Source organism: Rhinoraja longicauda, chromosome 23, assembly GCF_053455715.1.
Source record: "Rhinoraja longicauda isolate Sanriku21f chromosome 23, sRhiLon1.1, whole genome shotgun sequence".
NCBI lineage: Eukaryota > Metazoa > Chordata > Chondrichthyes > Rajiformes > Arhynchobatidae > Rhinoraja > Rhinoraja longicauda.
In genome coordinates, this window is record NC_135975.1 from 5,502,217 (window position 1) to 5,522,988 (window position 20,772).

Below are 20,772 nucleotides of genomic sequence, written 5' to 3' on the forward strand. Positions count from 1 at the left end.
ACCACAGATGGGCAGGATGGTGAAGACGGCGTTTGGCATGCTTGTCTTCATCAGTCAGAGTACTATGAGAGCTGGGGCGCCATGCTATGCTACACAAGACATTGGGAAGGCAAACATTTGAAGTACTGTGTACAGTTCTGGAGGCCCTGCCCTAGGAATGTTGACACTAAATTGGAAAGAGTGCTTTCTTGTTGCGTGCTTTCCAGTCAGCTTTAATAACTCAACATGATTACAATCAAACCACCCACAGTGTAAAGATACACAATAAAGGGAGTAATGTTTAGTGCAAGATTGAAATCCAGTAAAGTCTGATAAAAGATAGTCCAGGGATCTCCAATTAGGTTAATGTTAAATCACGGCTGTTTTCTAGTTGGTGATAGGATAGTTCAGTTGCCTGATAGCAGCTGGAAAGAAACGCAAGAACTATGTCTCGGGAAAAAAACTACAGATGCTGGTTAAAATCGAAGGTAGACGCAAAATGCTAGAGTAACTCAGCGGGTCAGGCAGCATCTCTGGAGAGAAGGAATGGGTGACATTTCGGGTCGAGACCCTTCTTCAGACTGACCCGAAACATCACCCATTCCTTCTCTCCAGAAACGTAAGAACTATATGCCTCGCCTACACTAGTCTCACCTGCCAACATTAGGCCCATATCCCTCTCAACCTCCTGAATCTCCCCGCGTCACTTTATCTCCTCTTGAATGTTCTCTTCTTTTCAGTCATTCTAGACATCGTACTCTCTCAGAAATGTGGGAAGCTTCTTGTGGGAGATCCCCATCAACAGATCTGCAGTTTCAAAGGTGCTTCTGAAGCCCTGGTTGAAGCACACCGTCCCACCCTTCTCAGTCTAACACAGGTAAGGTCTTACTTATTCTTCATGTGTAAGAAGGAACTGCAGATGCTGGTTTAACCTGAAGATAGATACAAAAAGCTAGAGTAACTCAGCGGGACAGGCAGCATCTCTGGAGAGAAGGAATGGGTGATGTTTCGGGTCGAGACCCTCCAGCTTTTTGTACAACGAGAAAGCTGCCTATCTTACTTATTCTTTAATGTCTGTCCACAATGTTCTTTTCAAACCCACAAATAAATAGCCCAGCCTGGCCCTAAGTAAGACATGTTTGCAACTACAGTGTCAATGGTTTCCTTATTGTCAGGTGTAGAGCGATACAGTGAAATGCTGATTCTGCAGGTCATCCATCAAATCATACCATACGTTGGTAGAATAGATCCTCTTCTGCAACAATAATATAATAGATCCCAGGCGAAATATGAGTGCTGTTCCTCCAATCGTGTGATCGTTTCGCTCAACACCTTCGCTCAGTCCGCCTTAACCAACCTGATCTCCCGGTGGCTGAGCACTTCAACTCCCCCTCCCACTCCCAGTCTGATCTTTCTGTCATGGGCCTCCTCCAGTGCCATAGTGAGGCCCACCGGAAATTGGAGGAACAGCACCTCCTATTTCGCCTGGGCAAGTCAAGTCAAGTCGAGTCAATTTTATTTGTATAGCACATTTAAAAACAACCCACGTTGACCAAAGTGCTGTACATCTGATTAGGTACTAAGGAAAAAGCTTGCAGCCCAGTGGTATGAACATTGTCTGTCCCTCTCTTCCCCTCCCCCTTCCCAGTTCGCCCTCTATCTTCCTGTCTCCACCTATATCCTTCCTTTGTCCCGCCCCCTCCTGACATCAGTCTGAAGAAGGGTCTCGACCCGAAACGTCACCCATTCCTTCTCTCCTGAGATGCTGCCTGACCTGCTGAGTTACTCCAGCATTTTGTGAAATAAATGCCTTCGATTTGTACCAGCATCTGCAGTTATTTTCTTACACTATATAATGATCCTTAATAACTGCAATGTACGTCCCTGTAGCCTCTTTAACAACTTTTTTTACACAAAGGGTGGTGGGTATATGGAACGAGCTGACAGAGGAAGGAGTTGTGGCTGGTACTATTTACACTCTTGGCTTTTGGTTCTTTCAACAAGTCTGCCAGCAGTGGTGGTGACTTGTCAGTTACTGTGGCTCAGATGTGCTCCACTATTTCTTCTCATTGTACCAAGGAGGTTGAAAAGTCGGTTCACTGGTGATGTGTTAAACTTGGCCATCGCGCGCTAGTATTGGACTGACACAGCTGTGGTACATGACCGTGTACCGTGCTGCTGGGTGATTGCAGCGTCACCTTTCTCATTAGGATTTCTTTCTGTGCAGAGTTTCCGATTTGGACCTGAGATTGCTTATGTTGCCGCAACAATTCTGGACGTGTGCAAACGAGTCAAAGACAAGACCTTGGTCGGTGGAGATCAAGATGGTAAATGGCAAGGACACTTTTTTGAGACCGAGAGAGTGATGTGTGAGTGTGGGTTGGTGGGTGGCAGTCAATATGAAGTGGGTGCATTAAGTGGGTGGATATGTGGTGTTGTGGCAGGTTGCTGTGTGGAGCCAAGGGTGAATGGGATGGTGGTTACTCAAAACCAAACACTTGGTGAGACACTGTTTGCCTTGCTCTTTGCATCAGCTTTGCCCTGTTGCTCTTTTCATGCTTTAGAGGTACCAGTTGAAACGTTCAATCTTTTCACTAGTTGAAAGCTTAAGGGGCGGCACGGTGGCACAGCGGTAGAATTGCTGCCTCACACCACCGGAAACCCGGGTTGGATCCTGACCACGGGTGCTGTCTGGGCGGAGTTTGTACGTTCTCCCCGTGAACTGCGTGGTGCTCATTTTCTCCTAAACTTCAAAGACGTACAGGTTTGTGGGTTAATTGGCTTTGGTAAAATGCCGAAAGTGTGTAGGATAATGTTAGTGTGTGGGGGTGGCTGGGGCCTGTTTCCACGTTGTACCTCTAAACTAAACTTAAACCCCTTGACCTGAACAGAGAGGGGATTCAGTACTGATTTCCCCAATCGCAACAAAACTGTAAGAAGCTTCAAGTTGATGCCGGCAGTAATCCTGCAACCACCTCATTACAGATAACGCCAGCGGAAGGTCAGGTGGCCAGGTGGCAATCTTGTGCGGGACCACTGCTGCTGTCTTCGACGAGGCTGTGCGTATTGTTACCAGCGACAATCCAACCAAAATATATTTAATCGGAGTGAGTACCTTTGTGCTTCTGTGTCGGATGCACTGCCCCCTCGGCCACTGATTACAAGCTTTGCTTTGTGTTCATGGCATTCTGAATGTCTTCCACCATTCCTCTCCTTAGGGACTTGATAAGTTTGGAATGGACACGATGCTGGATATTCAGATGCTGATGATCAAGGAGACGGAACGAGCAGCCGGTGAGTTTAGCTTTAAATATGTCATTCAATCTTTTCTGCACAGATTTCTATCTATGTTCCTGATAAAATTATGCTGAAGACTTATCTTTTCTGACTGTGTTTGATTTTGAACTAGAGGGTCCCAGTCTTAAAATAAGAATAACCAGGGGGAAATTGATTCTATATGTACCCTATGTACGCCAAAGACGTACAGATATGTAGGTTAATTGGCTGGGTAAATGTAAAAATTGTCCCTAGTGGGTGTAGGATAGTGTTAATGTACGGGGATCGCTGGGCGGCACGGACATGGTGGGCCGAAAAGGCCTGTTTCCGGCTGTATGTGTATGGTATGGTATGGTAAGTTCTGAAGTTCTGAGAATTTATAAAAGCTTTATGGATGTTAGGATTAATACTAATCCACAAAACTGCACTTAAGTGCAAAGAAAGATGTGATTATTATTAGTAATCTTTAATGATACATAACACCAGATTAAAACTAAAGGAATTTTGTGCTTTTCAAATTAACTCGGAAGACCAGATGAGAATAAGTGCAGGAGTCGGCCAACAGGCCCATACATTCTTAACATTGCTGGTCAATGCTGGTCTCAACTCTTCTGTACTGGTTCCACACATTCCCTGGTCTTCCAAAAACGAATCTACTTCCTCTATAAGTACTTTACGAGGATGTTGCCAGGACTAGAGGGCCTGAGCTATAGGCAGATATTGAGCAGGCTGGGACTCTATTCCTTGGAGCGCAGGAGGATGAAGGGTGATCTTACAGATCTTATAGGTGTTCAAGATCATGAGAAGAATAGATCGGGTAGATCCAGAATCGCTAGGTGAATCGAGGACCAGAGGACATAGGTTTACGGCAGAGGGGAAAAGATTTAATAGGAATCTGAGGGGTAACTTTTTCACACAAAGGGTGGTGGATGTATGGAACCAGCTGCCAGGATTCAACACAGAGAGATTGGAGGCCAATTCTCTGAATGTATTCAAGAGAGAGCTGGATAGAGCTCTTAAGGATAGCGGAGTCAGGGGGTATGGGGAGAAGGCAGGAACGGGGTACTGATTGAGAATGATCAGCCATGATCACATTGAATGGCGGTGCTGGCTCGAAGGGCCGAATGGCCTCCTCCTGCACCTATTGTCTATCATCTATTGACTCCGCTATCCTTAAGAGCTCTATCTAGCTCTCTCTTGAATGCATTCAGAGAATTGGCCTCCACTGCCTTCTGAGGCAGAGAATTCCACAGATTCACAACTCTCTGACTGAAAAAGTTTTTCCTCATCTCAGTTCCAAACGGTCTACCCCTTATTCTTAAACTGTGGCCCCTTGTTCTGGACTCCCCCAACATCGGGAACATGTTTCCTGCATCTAACGTGTCCAACCCCTTAATAATCTTATACGTTTCGATAAGATCCCCTCTCATCCTTCTAAATTCCAGTGTATACAAGCCTAGTCGCTCCAGTCTTTCAACATATGACAGTTCCGCCATTCCGTGAATTAACCTAGTAAACCTACGCTGCACGCCCTCAATAGCAAAAATATCCTTCCTCATATTTGGGGACCAAAACTGCACACAGTACTCCAGGTGCGGTCTCACTAGGGCCCTGTACAACTGCAGAAGGACCTCTTTGCTCCTATACTCAACTCCCCTTGTTATGGCCAACATTCCATTGGCTTTCTTCACTGCCTGCTGTACCTGCATGCTGCCTTTCAGTGACTGATGCACTAGGACACCCAAATCTCGTTGTACGTCCCCTTTTCCTAACTTGACACCATTCAGATAATTCCCTGCCTTCCTATTCTTACCACCAAAGTGGATAACCTCACACTTATCCACATTAAACTGCATCTCTGGAGAGAAGGGATGGGTGACGTTTCCGGTCGAGACCCTTCTTCAGAAACGCCACACCATTCCTTCTCTCCAGAGATGCTGCCTGCCCCGCTGAGTTACTCCAGCATTTCGTGTCTGCCCTGGCTGTCTTTGTTAAGTTTGTGGCATTGCGAGCTAAATGTGAGATGTCTGTGGAGAATAATTGCCAGGGTGATCTCTTCTCTTGGAAAGGCCTTGAAATCCGGGATCCGCTCGTCCGCCTGTTTGAACGTAAAGGGGGTTTTCGTGGATTGAGAAACTACGCGGTGCAGGTTGGAGACTCTGTGCTGGAGGAGAGCATTGCAATTGTGGAGAAGTACAGTCTGGATCTTCCATCACTGGTGGAGAAGATCACCAACCAATGCGTCAACTGCACGACGCTCGCAAGTAAGACCGCAAGCTCGCAGCTGCCTCCTCTAATCTTCTTAATAATCTTATACGTTTCGATAAGATCCCCTCTCATCCTTCTAAATTCCAGTGTATACAAGCCTAGTCGCTCCAGTCTTTCAACATAACCTTTCCTTATTTTGACCTTTAACTGTCCCTTTTGTTCTTCCAAAGATGTGATTCTGGGAACTGTGCACAAAGCAAAAGGATCCGAGTTTGAGACGGTGCAGATAGCTGAAGACCTTATAAAACTTCCAGGTTTTCGCCATGACCCTCACGTTCTTTCAGGGTTCAGGATAGGCAAGTATTTCTCCGCTCTTTTTTAAAATCTAAAAGACATGCCATCTAAAAGTAGGATAACACGCAACTGTTTCTCACTCCCCCCTCCAAGGACTAGGGGGCTCTGTCTCTGTTTGCGACCGGGGGGGAGGGGGAGCAAGGGCAGAGCTGCGGGGTACCGAGGAGACACGAGTGATGGCCTCATCTATGATGGGAGAGGGGACCCTCCTGTTCCCTAAAGAATGAGGACATCTCGGATGTTCTAGTACGGAACACCTCATCTTGGGCGCAGATGCGGCGTAGACGGAGGAATTGGGAGTGGGGGGGATAGAGTCTTTGCAGGAAGCAGGGCGGGCAGAAGTTTAGTCGAGATAGTTGTGGGAGCCGGTCGGTTTGTAATAGACGTCAGCCAATAGTCTATTTTCTGTGATGGAGACTGTGAGATAAATTAAACATATGCCTGGCACCACGTACGACTACGCTGCCATTGGAAATAAATGAGGGTAAGTCACATCAAGCAACATTATAAATCTTCCCCCTCCATCATTCTAAAAAAATGCGAAACTGTTCAGATATCCGATGACACTAATTGACGTGTTATTAGTTTGGTTTAGAGAGGCAGCGTGGAAACAGGCCCTTCGGCCCATCTTGTCCGCGCTGACCAGCGATCATACACCAGCTCTATCCTGCACACTAGGGACAATCTACAGAAACAAATTAATTTACAAACCTGTATGTCTTTGGATTGTGGGAGAAAGCGGCACGGTGGCGCAGCGGTAGAGTTGCTGCCTTACAGCGAATGCAGCGCCTGAGACTCGGGTTCGATCCTGACTACGGGCGCCGTCTGTACGGAGTTTGTACGTTCTCCCCGTGACCTGCGTGGGTTTTCTCCCAGATCTTCGGTTTCCTCCCACACTCCAAAGGCGTACAGGTATGTAGGTTAATTGACTGGGTAAAATGTAAAAATTGTCCCTAGTGTGTGTAGGATAGTGTTAATGTACGGGGATCGCTGGGCGGCGCGGACTCGGTGGGCCGAAGGGCCTGTTTCTAAATCTAAATCTAAAATCTAAAAAACCGGAGGAAACCCACACGGTCACGGGGAGTAGATGCAAACTCCGTACAGACAGCACCCGTGGTCAGAATCGAACCCGGGTCTCTGGCGCTGTAAGGCAGCAACTCTACCACTGCGCCACCGTGCCGCTAAAAAATAATTTTTTGAATTTTATGTATCTCTGTGTATCGTGTTAGAGGACTGTTAAACTGCTGCAAGTGAGAATGTCATTGTTCTGTATTCGGTGCAAATGACAGTTAAACACTCTTGACTCTTTCCTCATTTGTTGCCTTGTGACGTCACTGTGTCGATGCAAATCCCACCTCTATCCCCAGACTCGATCCCAGATGTCAATTGGAACTTGCTTTATATTGCCGTGACCCGGGCGATGAGACGTCTCGTGATGAGCAGGTCCTTGGAATATCTCCTCTCCTTCGCCAGTGTGAGTAGGATTCTTAATGTGTTTGAGTCTCTCCCTTGCCCGCTGAGTAAGGGCATCGAGGGGCGGCACGGTGGCGCAGCAGGTGGAGCTGCTGCCTCTCAGCTCTTCTCCATCCCTGGCCCTCTGACCATCTTTCATTTCCGTCACGGTGGTGCAGCGCTAGAGTTGCTGCCTCACCGCGCCAGAGACCTGGGTTCGATCCTGACTACGGCGCTGTCTGTATGGAGCACCCGATGTTACACTGGGTTTTAACATGCAACTCTTCCCTTGACCACGACATGCACTTAATTTGCATGTTATAACCCAGTTTCAATTGTAACAATATAACCTGGAGTTTGCATTTATTTATTTTTTATATATCAAAAAATACTTTATTCAAGTAATAAATATTTACAAAACATCTTCTTTTCAACAACCCCATCCGACATTTCCAGAGGTTACACGTTCAATACAGGTATTCATTTCCAAGTTTACACAGAAATTTACACAGAATCCCTTATTTGGAGGGGCGTCTCCACCACACCCTGCCCCCCCCCCCCATGTCCAGCAGCGGAAGGACCCTAGACTATGGTCCTCCCCTGTGTGGAGTTTGCATGTTCTCCTTCTTCTCTGGAGGCTCTGTGTAAAATAAACTTGCCCTGCACTTCTCCTTTAACCTTTACCCCTCTCACCTTAAAGCTACACCATCTACTCTGTCTGCCCCCCCCCACCCCCCCTGAAAAAAGGTTCTGACCATCTTCGCTTATCTTTGTCTCTCATAATTTTGTAAACTTCTATCAGGTCTTTCATCACACTTCAGACGCACTTTCCTTTATCCTGAATGATTGCCTGTGCAGGAAAACTCAACCAATCTGGTATCTGACCATTTGGAAATCAAGAGGGCAGCACGATGGCACGGCGGTAGAGTTGCTGCCTTGCAGCGCCGGAGACCCGGGTTCGATCCTGACTAAGGGTGCATGTCTGTACGGAGTTTGTACGTTCTCCTCGTGACCTGTGTGGGTTTTCTCCGAGATCTTCGGTTTCCTCCCACACTCCAAAGACGTACGGGTTTGTAGGTTAATTGGCTTTGTGTGAGTGTAAATTGTCCCTAGTGTGTGTAGGATAATGTTAGTGTGCAGGGATTGCTGGTCGGTGTGGACTCGGCGGGCCGAAGGGCCTGTTTCTGTGCTGTATCTCTAAACTAAACTCGAAACATTCATTGATAGTCGTGTGTCTGTCTTGCCTGAGTTGAGCATGCCTTTGGAAATCAGTCCCATGTTCTCAGACGTTTCTTGCACTAACTCCCACTTGTGGGTTCTCTGGTTCCTGTGTTCCCTCCCATTCCACACAACCTTCCCCTCCCCCCCCTCCCCCTGACCAGAGCTCCATTTCCCAGTCTGATGTTCAACCCTTTGGTTCCATTTCCCACATACCCTTTAAATTGATCAGAATCCTCTTTCTCACACTCCCTGTGAACTTACAACGTGCGCGGGCAAATGTATTTTCATGCTACGTAGCATATATTTTTAAAAAACCACAAATTAAAAATGAGTTAGTGTATCAATACAAAGAACTTTCAATAGTCTGGAAACCCCGCCAGTCCTGTGCCAGATTATCAATGTTAATGTAAACTCTCCTAAAGTGATTCATCAGAGCATTAATAATCATAATTTGGCACCGCAGCACGTGAGGACATGTGATAATAGGAGAGAAAGGTTTGATAGTTTTTGGGGAGTATCTTAAAAGAATTAGGGAGAGAGTGTCAGCACCTCAAGCTAAAGCAGCTGAAGGGAGTGTTTACTTTCTGTTGAGTTTAGAGATACAGCGTGGAAACGCCCTTTTTGCCCACTGAGTCCACATCGATCAGCGATTCCCGCACGTTAACGCTATCTTACACACACACACACACACACACACACACGGGACAATACAATTTTACCAAGCCAATTAACCTACAAACCTGTACGTCTTTGGAGTGTGGGAGGAAACCGTAGATCTTGGGGGAAACCCACACAGGTCACGGGGAGAACGTACAAACTCCGTACAGGCAGCACCCGTAGTCGGGATGGAACCCGGGTCTCTGGCGGTATAAGGCAGCAACTTTACTGCTACGCCACCGTGCCCGCCCTTGACAGAAATGAAATATGGGCGGGAGGCCCAGGAACGGGGAAGAGCGATGGATTTGTGGGTCCTCGCTGTAGGAGCCCTTTGTTAATGAATGATAACGCCTGCAAAGTCCTATCTACATGCCCATGACGTTCACTTTACCTAGTCGCATGGTCAGGGCCAAGCTCCAAAGCTGATCAGCATCGTTCAGGGCAGTATAGTACTTCCCCTGATGAATGAATGAATGAATGAATGGCCAGCTGCTCTGATAGAATGGCACTGACAGCTGGCTCGGCCTGCCCACCCGCTTACAAAATTGGCCTTGATACTACGCGTCCGTAAAGCAGGCTGGAAATCACTTGGCACCTGAATAAAAACAATTTTTCTTTTAAAAAGATAAGATGGAAAAAAAAAAAAGATGTTTGATATAAGATGAACACAGAAAAGCTGGAGTAACTCAGTGGGACAGGCAGAATCTCTGGGGAAAAGGAGTAGGTGAGGTTTCGGGTCGAGACCCTTGAGATTTGAAATAACCTCTGCTGCCAGTCCCTTTGTTCTCTCAAAGGCTTTTAGAGAAACATAATGGGACAGATTCTCAAGGACTTGCCAGCAAAAGCCCACAACCAACTAGGGTCTTCCCAAGGGAAGGCTGGGGCCCAACCCTTGGGTCAGTCGACTCTAGCTTCAAGTAGCCTGCAGAAGACAAGGTCCAGAGCTACGTGAGCTAAGTGTGGGCAATTACGACTAGCTTAGATGGGCATCTTGGTTGGAACGGACAAGATGGGCTGAAAGGAAAGTTTCCTTGCAGAATGACTCCATGCCTCTCCGTTAATAGTTAAGTCACTGTGTCGAAAGAGGGTCTCGGCAAGAAACATCGCCTGTCCATTTCCCTGCACAGATGTGTTGGAAGGAACTGCAGATGCTAGTTTAAACCGAAGATAGACGCACAAAGCTGGAGTAACTCAGCGGGACAGGCAGCATCTCTGGAGGGAAGGAATGGGTGACGTTTCTGAAGAAGGGTCTCGACCCAAAATGTCACCTGTTCCTTCTTTCCAGAGATGCTGCCTGTCCCACTGAGTTATCCCATTTAGAACGGAGATGAGGAAGAACTTTTTCAGTCAGAGAGTGGTGAAGGTGTGGAATTCTCTGCCTCAGAAGGCAGTGGAGGCCAGTTCGTTGGATGCTTTCAAGAGAGAGCTGGATAGAGCTCTTAAGAATAGCGGAGTGAGGGGGTATGGGGAGAAGGCAGGAACGGGGTACTGATTGAGAGTGATCAGCCATGATCGCATTGAATGGCGGTGCTGGCTCGAAGGGCTGAATGGCCTACTCCTGCACCTATTGTCTATTGTCTATTGTTACTCCAGCGTTTCGTTTTCACCCAACAACTAACAATGGCTTATCATATCATCATATCATATATCTACAGCCGGAAACAGGCCTTTTCGGCCCTCCAAGTCCGTGCCGCCCAGTGATCCCCGTACATTAACACTATCCTACACCCACTAGGGACAATTTTTACATTTACCCAGCCAATTAACCTACATACCTGTACGTCTTTGGAGTGTGGGAGGAAACCGAAGATCTCGGAGAAAACCCACGCAGGTCACGGGGAGAACGTACAAACTCCTTACAGTGCAGCACCCGTAGTCAGGATGGAACCTGAGTCTCCGGCGCTGCATTCGCTGTAAAGCAGCAACTCTACCGCTGCGCCACCGTTTCCTGTATCATCGTTACTTTTTTGTATATCTTTCATTCATTGCTGTTTATCTCTCTACATCATCGTCTATATCTCTCGTTTCCCTTCTCCCTAACTAGTCTGAAGAAGGGTCTCGACCCGAAGCTGCCTGTCCCGCTGAGTCACACCAGCTTTTTGCGTCGCTCCACAGATGATTCCTGACCCGCTGAGTTCCTCCAGCATCTTGTTTCGTGCTTTTTATAATCAAATCCTAACAATGCAGTTGGTTCCACTCATTAATCGTTTCTTAGCCCTGCCCTGCCTTTAGTTTAATTAATCCGTTACTCAGTCCCGCCCTGGTATGTTGTGCAAATCAGATAGGATCTTTAAGAAAATTCCAGAACCAGGGGCCACACAGTCTAAGAATAAAGGGGAGGCCATTTAAAACTGAGGCGAGAAAAAACTTTATCACCCAGAGAGTTATGAATTTGTGGAATTCTCTGCCACAGAAGGCAGTGGAGGCCAAATCACTGGATGGATTTAAAAGAGAGTTGGATAGAGCTCTAGGGGCTAGCGGAATCAAGGGGCATGGGGAGAAGGCAGGCACGGGTTACTGATTGTGGATGCTCAGCCATGATCACAATGAATGGTGGTGCTGGCTCAAAGGGCCTAATGGCCTCCCCCTGCACCTATTTTCTGTTTCTATGTTTCTTCCCGGTTTCTGAACCTTACAGTGAGAATGAGAATACCACATTGGTCATAAGGTACTTAGGGAAACCTTGAGGCTTGTATACACTGGAATTTAGAAGGATGAGAGGGGATCTTATCGAAACATATAAGATTATTAAGGGGTTGGACACGTTAGAGGCAGGAAACATGTTCCCAATGTTGGGGGAGTCCAGAACAAAGGGCCACAGTTTAAGAATAAGGGGTAGGCCATTTAGAACAGAGATGAGGAAAAACATTTTCAGTGAGAGAGTTGTACATCTGTGGAATTCACTGCCTCAGAAAAGCAGTGGAGGCTAATTCTCTGAATGCATTCAAGAGTGAGCTAGATAGAGCTCTTAAGGATAGCGGAGTCAATAGACAATAGGTGCAGGAGTAGGCCATTCAGCCCTTCGAGCCAGCACCGAGTCAGGGGGTATGGGGAGAAGGCAGGAACGGGGTACTGATTGAGAATGATCAACCATGATCACATTGAATGGTGGTGCTGGCTCGAAGGGCCGAATGGCCTCCTCCTGCACCTATTGTCTATTGAGATCATGAAAGGTGCTTTTTTTTATGTATTGTCAGTGCAATTCTGCAAAAGATCAAAAAGGATTTGGTCACCTTTCATCGTAAGTGATGTTTGTTTTGCTGGTGCCTTGCCACAAAACTCTAACTGGATTTAGCCATTAAGGCAGTGACGCGTCACATCACAAATGGGACTCGGAGCATAAACCCTCTTCTCATCTGTTAACGAGACAAAATATTTTGCCTGTTTACATCCCGCTCAGAATGTCCGCACCCAGGCAAACATCTACGTCAAGTCAAGTCAATTTTATTTGTATAGCACATTTAAAAACAACCCACGTTGACCAAAGTGCTGCACATCTGATTAGGAAAATGAAGCGTTCAGCATGCTGTTGACCAATGTAATCCATGAGAGGAGATCTTATCGAAACATATAAGATTATTAAGGGGTTGTACACGCTAGAGGAAACATGTTCCCAATGTTGGGGGAGTCCAGAACCAGGGGCCACAGTTTAAGAATAAGGGGTAGGCCGTTTAGAACGGAGATGAGGAAAAACTTTTTCAGTCAGAGAGTTGTAAATCTGTGGAATTCCTTGCCTCAGGCAGAGAAGGCAGTGGAGGCTAATTCTCTGAATGCATTCAAGAGAGAGCTAGATAGTGCTATTAAGGATAGCAGAGTCAGGGGGTATGGGGAGAAGGCAGGAACAGGGTACTGATTGAGAATGATCAGCCATGATCAAATTGAATGGTGGTGCTGGCTCGAAGGGCCGAATGGCCTCCTGCACCTATTGTTTATTGTCTATTGTCCATTTCTCGCTGTAGAGAGAGGGCAATCTGAACAAGATGACTGGAGTTTATCAAGATAGACACAAAATGCTGGAGTAACTCAGCGGGACAGGCAGCGTCTCTGTTTGGAAGGAATGGGTAAGATTTCGGGTCGAGATCCTTCTTCGGACTATAATTCAGGGGAGACTGAGACACGGAGATAAGGAAGCGTAAGGTGTGAAAGAGACATCAAAGGGGACGAAGGTCAAGGAAAATGTAGAGTAGATGTAGAGTAGTTAACTAGGGGTAGGCGACAACGAAGGACATAAAGATTAAAAGTTAATCAGGAAGACAGTCAGACTGGCCAGAGAACTAAGATGGGGGAGGGATGGAGAAAGAAGGAAATCAAGGGTTACTTGAAGTTAGAGAAGTTAAGATTCATACCGCTGGGGTGTAAGCTGCCCAGACGAAATATGAGGTGCTGTTCCTCCAATTTGCGTTGGGCCTCACTCTGACAGGGGAGGAGGCCCAGCATCAAGTTTGTCGAGGTCAGCATCAGTTTAGGTTTGGAGTTGTACCCCGCCTCTGAAACCTGTTTCATCTCAACTTTGCAGGAATATTTCCTGAAGCCCGTGCTGACTGCCAACCTGCTTGGAAAGGAGTTACCTCCTAAATGCCATGTCAGGGGATGCTTGAATCGCATTTCCAGTGAAGCAGTGTTAACCATGGAGAAAGCATCAAGTCCACAGGTAATTACCATCGCAAATTCAAGTGATAGGGTCAGAATTAGGCCATTCGGCCCACCGAGTCTACTCCACCATTCAATCGTGACTGATCTATCTATCCCTCTCAACCCCATTCTCCTGCCTTCTCCCCATAACCCCCGACACCATGTAGCGCAAGACATTTGATGGGTATCATTAAATGAATAACTCTTGGCGAGGGTATTGATTTTTTATTGATTATATGGGACTGAGGTACAGTGGAGAAACTTTGTTTTGCCTGGTTTCCAGGCTAATCATCGCTCACATGTGCAACGATGCAAAACAAGATTTTTCCACCGTGTCTCAGTCCATGTGACAATACAAAACGTATTTGGAGTCATAGCACGAAAACAGGCCCTTCGGCCCAACTTCCCCATGCCGATCATAATGCCCCATCTACACAACTCCAACCTGCCTGAGTTTGGCCCATATTCCTCTAAACCTTTCCTCCCCAAGTACCTGTCCAAATGTCTTTTTGACAGCCCTCTCTCAACCCACTGCACCCTGAACCCAACACCCCAATCATGAACTGTGTCCTCTTCTCCAAACATAGCTACCCAACCCTGCGTTTCACCCCACCAGCCATTCTGTGAAATTAGTTGAACATTAATTTCTCTAACTTTAGATAGCTCCTCTGTCCCTCTTCCTTCCCAGTTCTCCCACTGTCTTCCTGTCTCCAAATACATCCTTTCTCTGTCCCGCCCCCTCCCCTGACATCAGTCTGAAGGGTCTCGACCCGAAACGTCACCCATTCCTTCTCTCCTGAGATGCTGCCTGACCTGCTGAGTTACTCCAGCATTTTGTGATACCTGTGAAATTAGTATCTCTCTTACCTGTCGTAGTTAGAGTCATAGAGTGATACAGCGTGGAAACAGGCCCTTCAGCCCAACTTGCCCACACTGCCCAACATGTCCCAGCTAGACTAGTCCCACATGCCTGCGTTTGGCCCATATCCCTCCAAACTTGTCCTATCCATGTACCTGTCTTAACTGTTTCGTAAACGTTGGGATAGTCCCAGCCTCAACCATTTCCTCTGGCAGCTCGTTCCATACACCTGCCACCCTTTGTGTGCAAAGGTTGCCCCTCAGATTCCCATTAATGCTGTTGCAGAGCTGTGCATTGGCACGATGCATTGCCACGATGCATTGCCGGGTGGTGAGTGGTTTTGCAGTGGGCCTGGTGGAAGCACAGGCTGTGAGCAAAATGTCATCACCTGCAGGAGAGCACAGGAAGGTGGCAACCATCGACACGAGGGAGAGTGAGAATATAACAGTGACGCAGCGGTAGAGTCTCTGCCCCACAGCACCAGTGACTGGGTTCCTTCCTGACTACGGGTGCTGTCTGTACCGAGTTTGTACGTTCTCCCCGCGACCACGTGGGTTTTCTCCAGGTGCTCCGGTTTCCTCCCACTTTCCAAAGAGATACAGATCTGTAGTTTAATTGGCATCAGTAAAAATTGTGACTTACCCCTCGTGTGTAGGACAGTGCTGGTGTACAGGGTGATCGCTGGTCGGTGCGGACTTGAAGTGCATGTTTCCGCACTGTATCTCCCATGTCTAGTAATGCCTCTGCGTTTTATTACTGTGCATTGTTTTTGAGTTTTCCCTCTTTTGTTGTGTTTGATTTGCTTCTGATCTCGGGCAGTGTGGACGGCCCTCTGTGGGCGGCCCTCTGTGTTACGCGTGCACGAGGCAGCGGATTGGTCCACTGATCCATCTCCTGGCTTCTCCACAACTGGTCAGAACAGGCGTTAGAACAGTCGGGAGAGGCCGCGATCCCCCTTGAAGTTTCCTGAAGATGGGGGTGGGCATCTAATCGTGCCGGAAGAGCTCGGACGGTCTAGAGGTATTTCCACCTGCACTGACCATCAGGAACGGTGTTAATTCTGATGTTGTCAGACACCCTGTTTGTGCAGATGAATAGGGGGAAAAAAACTGTAGATGCTGGTTAAAATCGAAGGTAGACACAAAATGCTGGAGTAACTCAGCGGGTCAGACAGCATTTCGGGAGAGAAGGAACGGGCGACGTTTCGGGTCGAGACTCTTCTTCAAACTGAGTACTGTATTGAGACAGAAGATGGTCTGAAGAAGGGTCTCGACCCGAAACGTCACCCATTCCTTCTCTCCCGAGATGCTGCCTGACCCGCTGAGTTACTCCAGCATTTTGTGTCTACGTTGTGCAGATGAAAATCTACACTGATTCATCATTGAAACTTGGAAGGCATCTGTGGTGTTATTTAAAATGCAAATACAGTAAACCTTCAATATAACAGACTATAGGGGAAACGTAAAAACTAGGTGCAGGAGTAGGGCATTTTAATTTACCACAGAGTCCAAAAGTACGGAAAGAAAAACAGGGCCAATCCTGCTGGCAGCAGTATCAAAGGCTTGGATCCCTCCTCAATGTCTCTCCTCATCAATCAATACCAATGTTGTTGACCATCTGGTGACATTTTTTATTGGTGCTTGCTCTACATAATATGGTTTACAGAAATAACTGCAACCCCAAAGTCATTCCTTTGCCAGATATGATGAAATGGCACATGAACTTAAGTTTCCCTCAACGACTAGGAACAGCCCCAGCTCATGCTTCTTATTTTCTTCCAAGGGTTCTGGAGGTTAATTGACAATGTTTGGATGACAAAGCTGTGGCCTGGTTACCAGCTGTCTCCTCAATCCAGTCCAATCAATGTGGGAGTCCTCTCTGTGAAGGATCACAATTCCTCGTCTGCAGCAGAGTCTTGCGACCCATTGCCGTGTTTGTTCTGAAATTTAGTTTAGAGATACAGCAAGGAAACAGGCCCTCGGTCCACCGTGTCTGCACCGACCAGCGATCCCTGCACACACTATCCTACACGCACTGGGGACAGTTTTTACACATACACCAAGCCAATTAACCTACAAACCTGTAGGTCTTTGGAGTGTGGGAGGAAACCGAAGATCTCGGAGAAAACCCACAAGGTCACGGGGGGAACGTACAGACTGCACCCGTAGTCGTGATCGGACCAGGGTCTCGGGCGCTGCAAGCGCTGTAAGGCAGCAACTCTACCGCTGTGCCACCGTGACACGGACCCGAAATGGTGCATTGTAAAACGGAATACAGATACCAATTAGAAAATGAATCCCCTGTGCCTGCTGCCCATGACCACGTGGATGGTAAAGATTGTGGGTTTTGGAGGTGAAAGCAGGAACAAAGAACTGCAGATGCTGCTTTACACAAAAGGACACAGAGTGCAGGAGTAACTCACCGGGTCAGGCAGCATCTCTGGAGAGCGTGGACAAGTGGTGTTTCAGGTTGGGACCCTTCTTCAGCCAAGGATACCAATTTTTTGTTATTCAATCACAAATAAACATGAATTATAACATCCATGCATATTATGTGCAAACAAGGAAGTCCTTACTAATGTTATGAATGAAAAGATAAACAGGAATTTGCTGTTGCAAAAATTTGACCACAGGCCTATCATGCAATCAACACTTAAATCATCCGTTCATTCAAACAAGCTTGCGCATCAAGATATTACTTTTTCAGGCTTCTGTGTTTTTAATCAAATAGTATCAAAGTATCAATTCTAATCAAGTATCAAATCTAATTCACATTAACCATTTGGATGCAGAATTAGCAAAGGTAGGCATCACTCCTATGTATATTTATAATTAAAAATAGGACACCAAATTTCATAAATACAATGATGTAAATGCCAAGATATTTACACAGCTCCTGTCAAAACTATACATCTTTCTATTGGAAGAACCCGTTTCTTCAGATTGTTAGCCAGAACTTGCTAATTTAGGATGGTATATGAGCCTACTTCATAAGTGATTGGAGCAGAATTAGGCCATTCGGCCCATCAACTCTACTCCGCCATTCAATCACGGCTGATTTAACTTTCCCCTCAACCCTATTCTCCTGCCTTCTGCCCATAACCCCTGACACCACTCGATCATAAGATACTTGCTAGGAAATTCTTTTTAATGCAAGGAAAGGTGCTAGTTCTAGATTTGGCCTACCTACACATAAGACTAAGGGTTAAGCCTATTTCAAGAGAGAGTTAAATTTAGCTCTTTGGGCTAAAGGAATCAAGGGATATGGGGGAAAAAGCAAGAACGGGGTATCGGATTTTAGATGATCAGCCGTGATCATATTGAATGGCGGTGCTGGCTCAAATGGCCTACTCCTGCACCTATTTTTCAATTTTTTTAAGCGCTCACACAAGTCATTGTTATGTTAGCTCTGCCACTTGTAATCAGCCATGGTAATGGGTCTTCAATCTACAAAAGGATTGTACCAGGACTATTTCCAAATAGGTATCTGATTTTACCACACACGTCTGGTATTTGGTATCAAATGCACAGATATTAGTGTGGGATTTGGCGTGAATAGACAGTTGATGGTTGGTACGGGTGAAGTGGGCCGAAGGGCCGGTTTCCATGCTGTATCTGTCTGTGATCCTCAGGTGCTTAGCTAAGGGGATTTAAATTAAACTTGTCATTGCGCGGCACATGAAAACAGGGCACTACGATAAGCAACTTCTAACCCTGAGACCGATCCTTTGAGAAAAGGAAATACTCCAATCATTAGAAAAAAAACAGTGCAGCTGCCAAGCAATACATCTTGATAAAAAAATAAACTTCCATCTGGATAACACATGCAGAAATCGAGATGTGGATCAATTTTTATTTTGCTGGTGAACGTAATAGAAATATATAATTATAACCATTTATCTCGCAAAGTTCCGAATCTTCTGCTCATCTCTTTGCCATCAGTTTAATGGAGGTTTAAAAAAAGTCTCCCACAAATAAAATCTCGAGGTAATTCCTGATCCTGGCTCATCCGTTAAATGTAACTGAGGAGAAACAATTGGCTGTGGTCCATTTTCTACAGTCTCTGTTCCCGACAGCAGAAGGGAGACAAAATATATCCAAATGGCTCGGTAATGTGGGCAATGAAGGAAGGCGGTCTGAATTTATCCCCGCCTCTGGTGGCGGCTGTGGCACGTAAGACGCTGATTCTTTGGCTCATCCTCAGGCCTGTTTATGTGTTGTCCCCTGCCGCCGCCACTGTGCATGGTGGTACCATCTGACCGGTTGGTGAAAATCAACTCTCTGCTCCTCGCTGTAAAAGTCCAGACTCGCTTGTGGTGACCACTGTTTGTACCTCCGTCAGTGCCATCGGAGTCAGTTCATGCTCAGCGACGGCTGGCCTGGTGCACCAACTGGGGGAAAGACAGGGGCAAAGGTGAGCAAAACGTACTTCCCAAAGATCTGAGACAGCAACTCAACAACCACTGGTTTTATTCTCGCCCTGGGTGGAGTCTGCGCTGGGCGGCTTTCCTCTTCGAGTGCTTTCTTCCCAAGTGGAACACACTGTCCCGTTCACCTCTACCCCATTGCGGACATTGGAACGGATGCACTACAATGCTGAGATATACATTCTGTAGTCTGTATCTTCCCCTTTGCCCCATCTACTGTACTTGAGTTTGACTTGCTTGTATTTACGTATCATATTATCTGATTTGATTGAATAGCATGCAAATCGTACTGCAGGAAATTGACAGCTTAAAGCCAACTTACACTCATTTAAAATATTGTCATATTCATTGAACAGTTACAGCACAAAAACTGGCCCTTTGGGCCAATGAGTCCATGCCGTCAACCAATTACTCATTTACCCTAATCCTCCTTTTAATTCCACTATTCTCTCCATAGTCTCATGAGTTCCCCCACAGATTCTACCACCTTATTCTTAAACTGTGGCCCCTTGTTCTGGACTCCCCCAACATTGGCCGAATGGCCCAATATCCTATCCATGTACCTGTCTAAATGTTTTTTTAACTCTGCGATAGCTCATGCATGAGCACACTTTACAAAGTTACAACAGTGGCAGGCCATTCAGATGAACAGATACATGCTAAAGCTCATGCATCACAACAACCTCACCCTGCATCTAACCACATTTATACAAACTTCACTCTCTCCCTAGCTAATGTGCACACCTAGCTTGCTTTTAACTACACCGATTCTCGGTGCATGGGAGTGGCAAATCTCCCTCCAATCCCAAGGGAATTCCCAATATATCACCATCCTTGCATCATAAGTTCTAGGAGCAGAATTAGGCCATTTGGCCCATCAAGTCTACTCCGCCATTCAATCATGGTTGATCTATCTCTCCCTCTTAATCCTGTTCTCCTGCCTTCTCCCCATAACCCCTGACACCCTTACTAATCAAGAATCTGTCAATCTCTGCCTTACAAATATCCATTGACTTGGCGTCCACAGCCACCTGTGGCAATGAATTCCACAAATTCATCATCATTGGAGCAAACTAATGCAACTCTCAGCCTGCCAGCTCCATGGGTTTTCTGTTGTGCAGGCCTGGATAGAGTGGATGTGGAGAGGATGCTTCCACCAGTGGGAGAGTCTAGGACCAGAGCTCATAGCCTCAGAGTTAAAGGACGTTTCTTTAGGAAGGAGATGAGGAGGAATTTCTTTAGTCAGAGGGTGGCGAACCTGCGGCTGATGTATTTTGGTGGTGGTGGTGTTGGAGTGATTGTATAAAGAAACTAACATTCAAAATCAAGAGTAGACACAAAGTGCAGGAGTAACTCAGCGGGTCAGGCAGCATCTCTGAAGAGACCGCATCGGTGACGTTTCAGGTCGGGACCCTTCTTCAGCGATGGTGCCTGACTCGCTGAGTTACTTTAGCACTTTGTGTCTATAAATCAGCATCTGCAGTTTCTACATCAAGTAGTATAAGAAAATTACTGCAGATGCTGGTACAAATCGAAGGTATTTATTCACAAAATGCTGGAGTAACTCAGCAGGTCAGGCAGCATCTCGGGAGAGAAGGAATGGGCGACGTTTCGGGTCGAGACCCTTCTTCAGTTTCTACATCAAGATCAGGACTGTTCATTTATCATTTGGCCTGGCACAATGAAATTCTTACTCCCTGCAGTTTTA

General features: G+C 46.5%; 2 protein-coding genes across 6 annotated transcripts in view; one reads left to right on the forward strand and one right to left on the reverse strand.

Annotated features, from left to right (window-relative positions):
• The window catches only part of fbxo18 (F-box DNA helicase 1), a 47,584-nt gene extending 30,405 nt beyond the window's left edge, over positions 1-17,179 (forward strand). For 3 of the 4 annotated variants that reach the window (XM_078419516.1, XM_078419515.1, XM_078419517.1), the window contains exons 13-20: positions 720-856; positions 2,207-2,306; positions 2,965-3,086; positions 3,198-3,273; positions 5,325-5,519; positions 5,694-5,819; positions 7,185-7,291; positions 13,664-14,073. In XM_078419516.1, coding sequence (XP_078275642.1) covers positions 720-856; positions 2,207-2,306; positions 2,965-3,086; positions 3,198-3,273; positions 5,325-5,519; positions 5,694-5,819; positions 7,185-7,291; positions 13,664-13,960 — 1,160 coding nt within the window. In that variant the 3' untranslated portion in view covers positions 13,961-14,073. Of the gene's footprint in view, positions 1-719; positions 857-2,206; positions 2,307-2,964; positions 3,087-3,197; positions 3,274-5,324; positions 5,520-5,693; positions 5,820-7,184; positions 7,292-13,663; positions 14,074-15,457; positions 15,659-16,724 lie in introns of those variants that run through there. The other variant, XM_078419519.1, reaches the window with a different exon arrangement.
• Positions 17,180-18,482: 1,303 nt separating this feature from the next.
• LOC144605065 (uncharacterized) overlaps positions 18,483-20,772 on the reverse strand; it is a 33,387-nt gene continuing 31,097 nt past the window's right edge. For both annotated transcript variants that reach the window (XM_078420112.1, XM_078420113.1), the window contains one exon: positions 18,483-19,028. In XM_078420112.1, the coding sequence (XP_078276238.1) occupies positions 18,911-19,028 (118 nt within the window). In that variant the 3' untranslated portion in view covers positions 18,483-18,910. The remainder of the gene's footprint in view (positions 19,029-20,772) is intronic.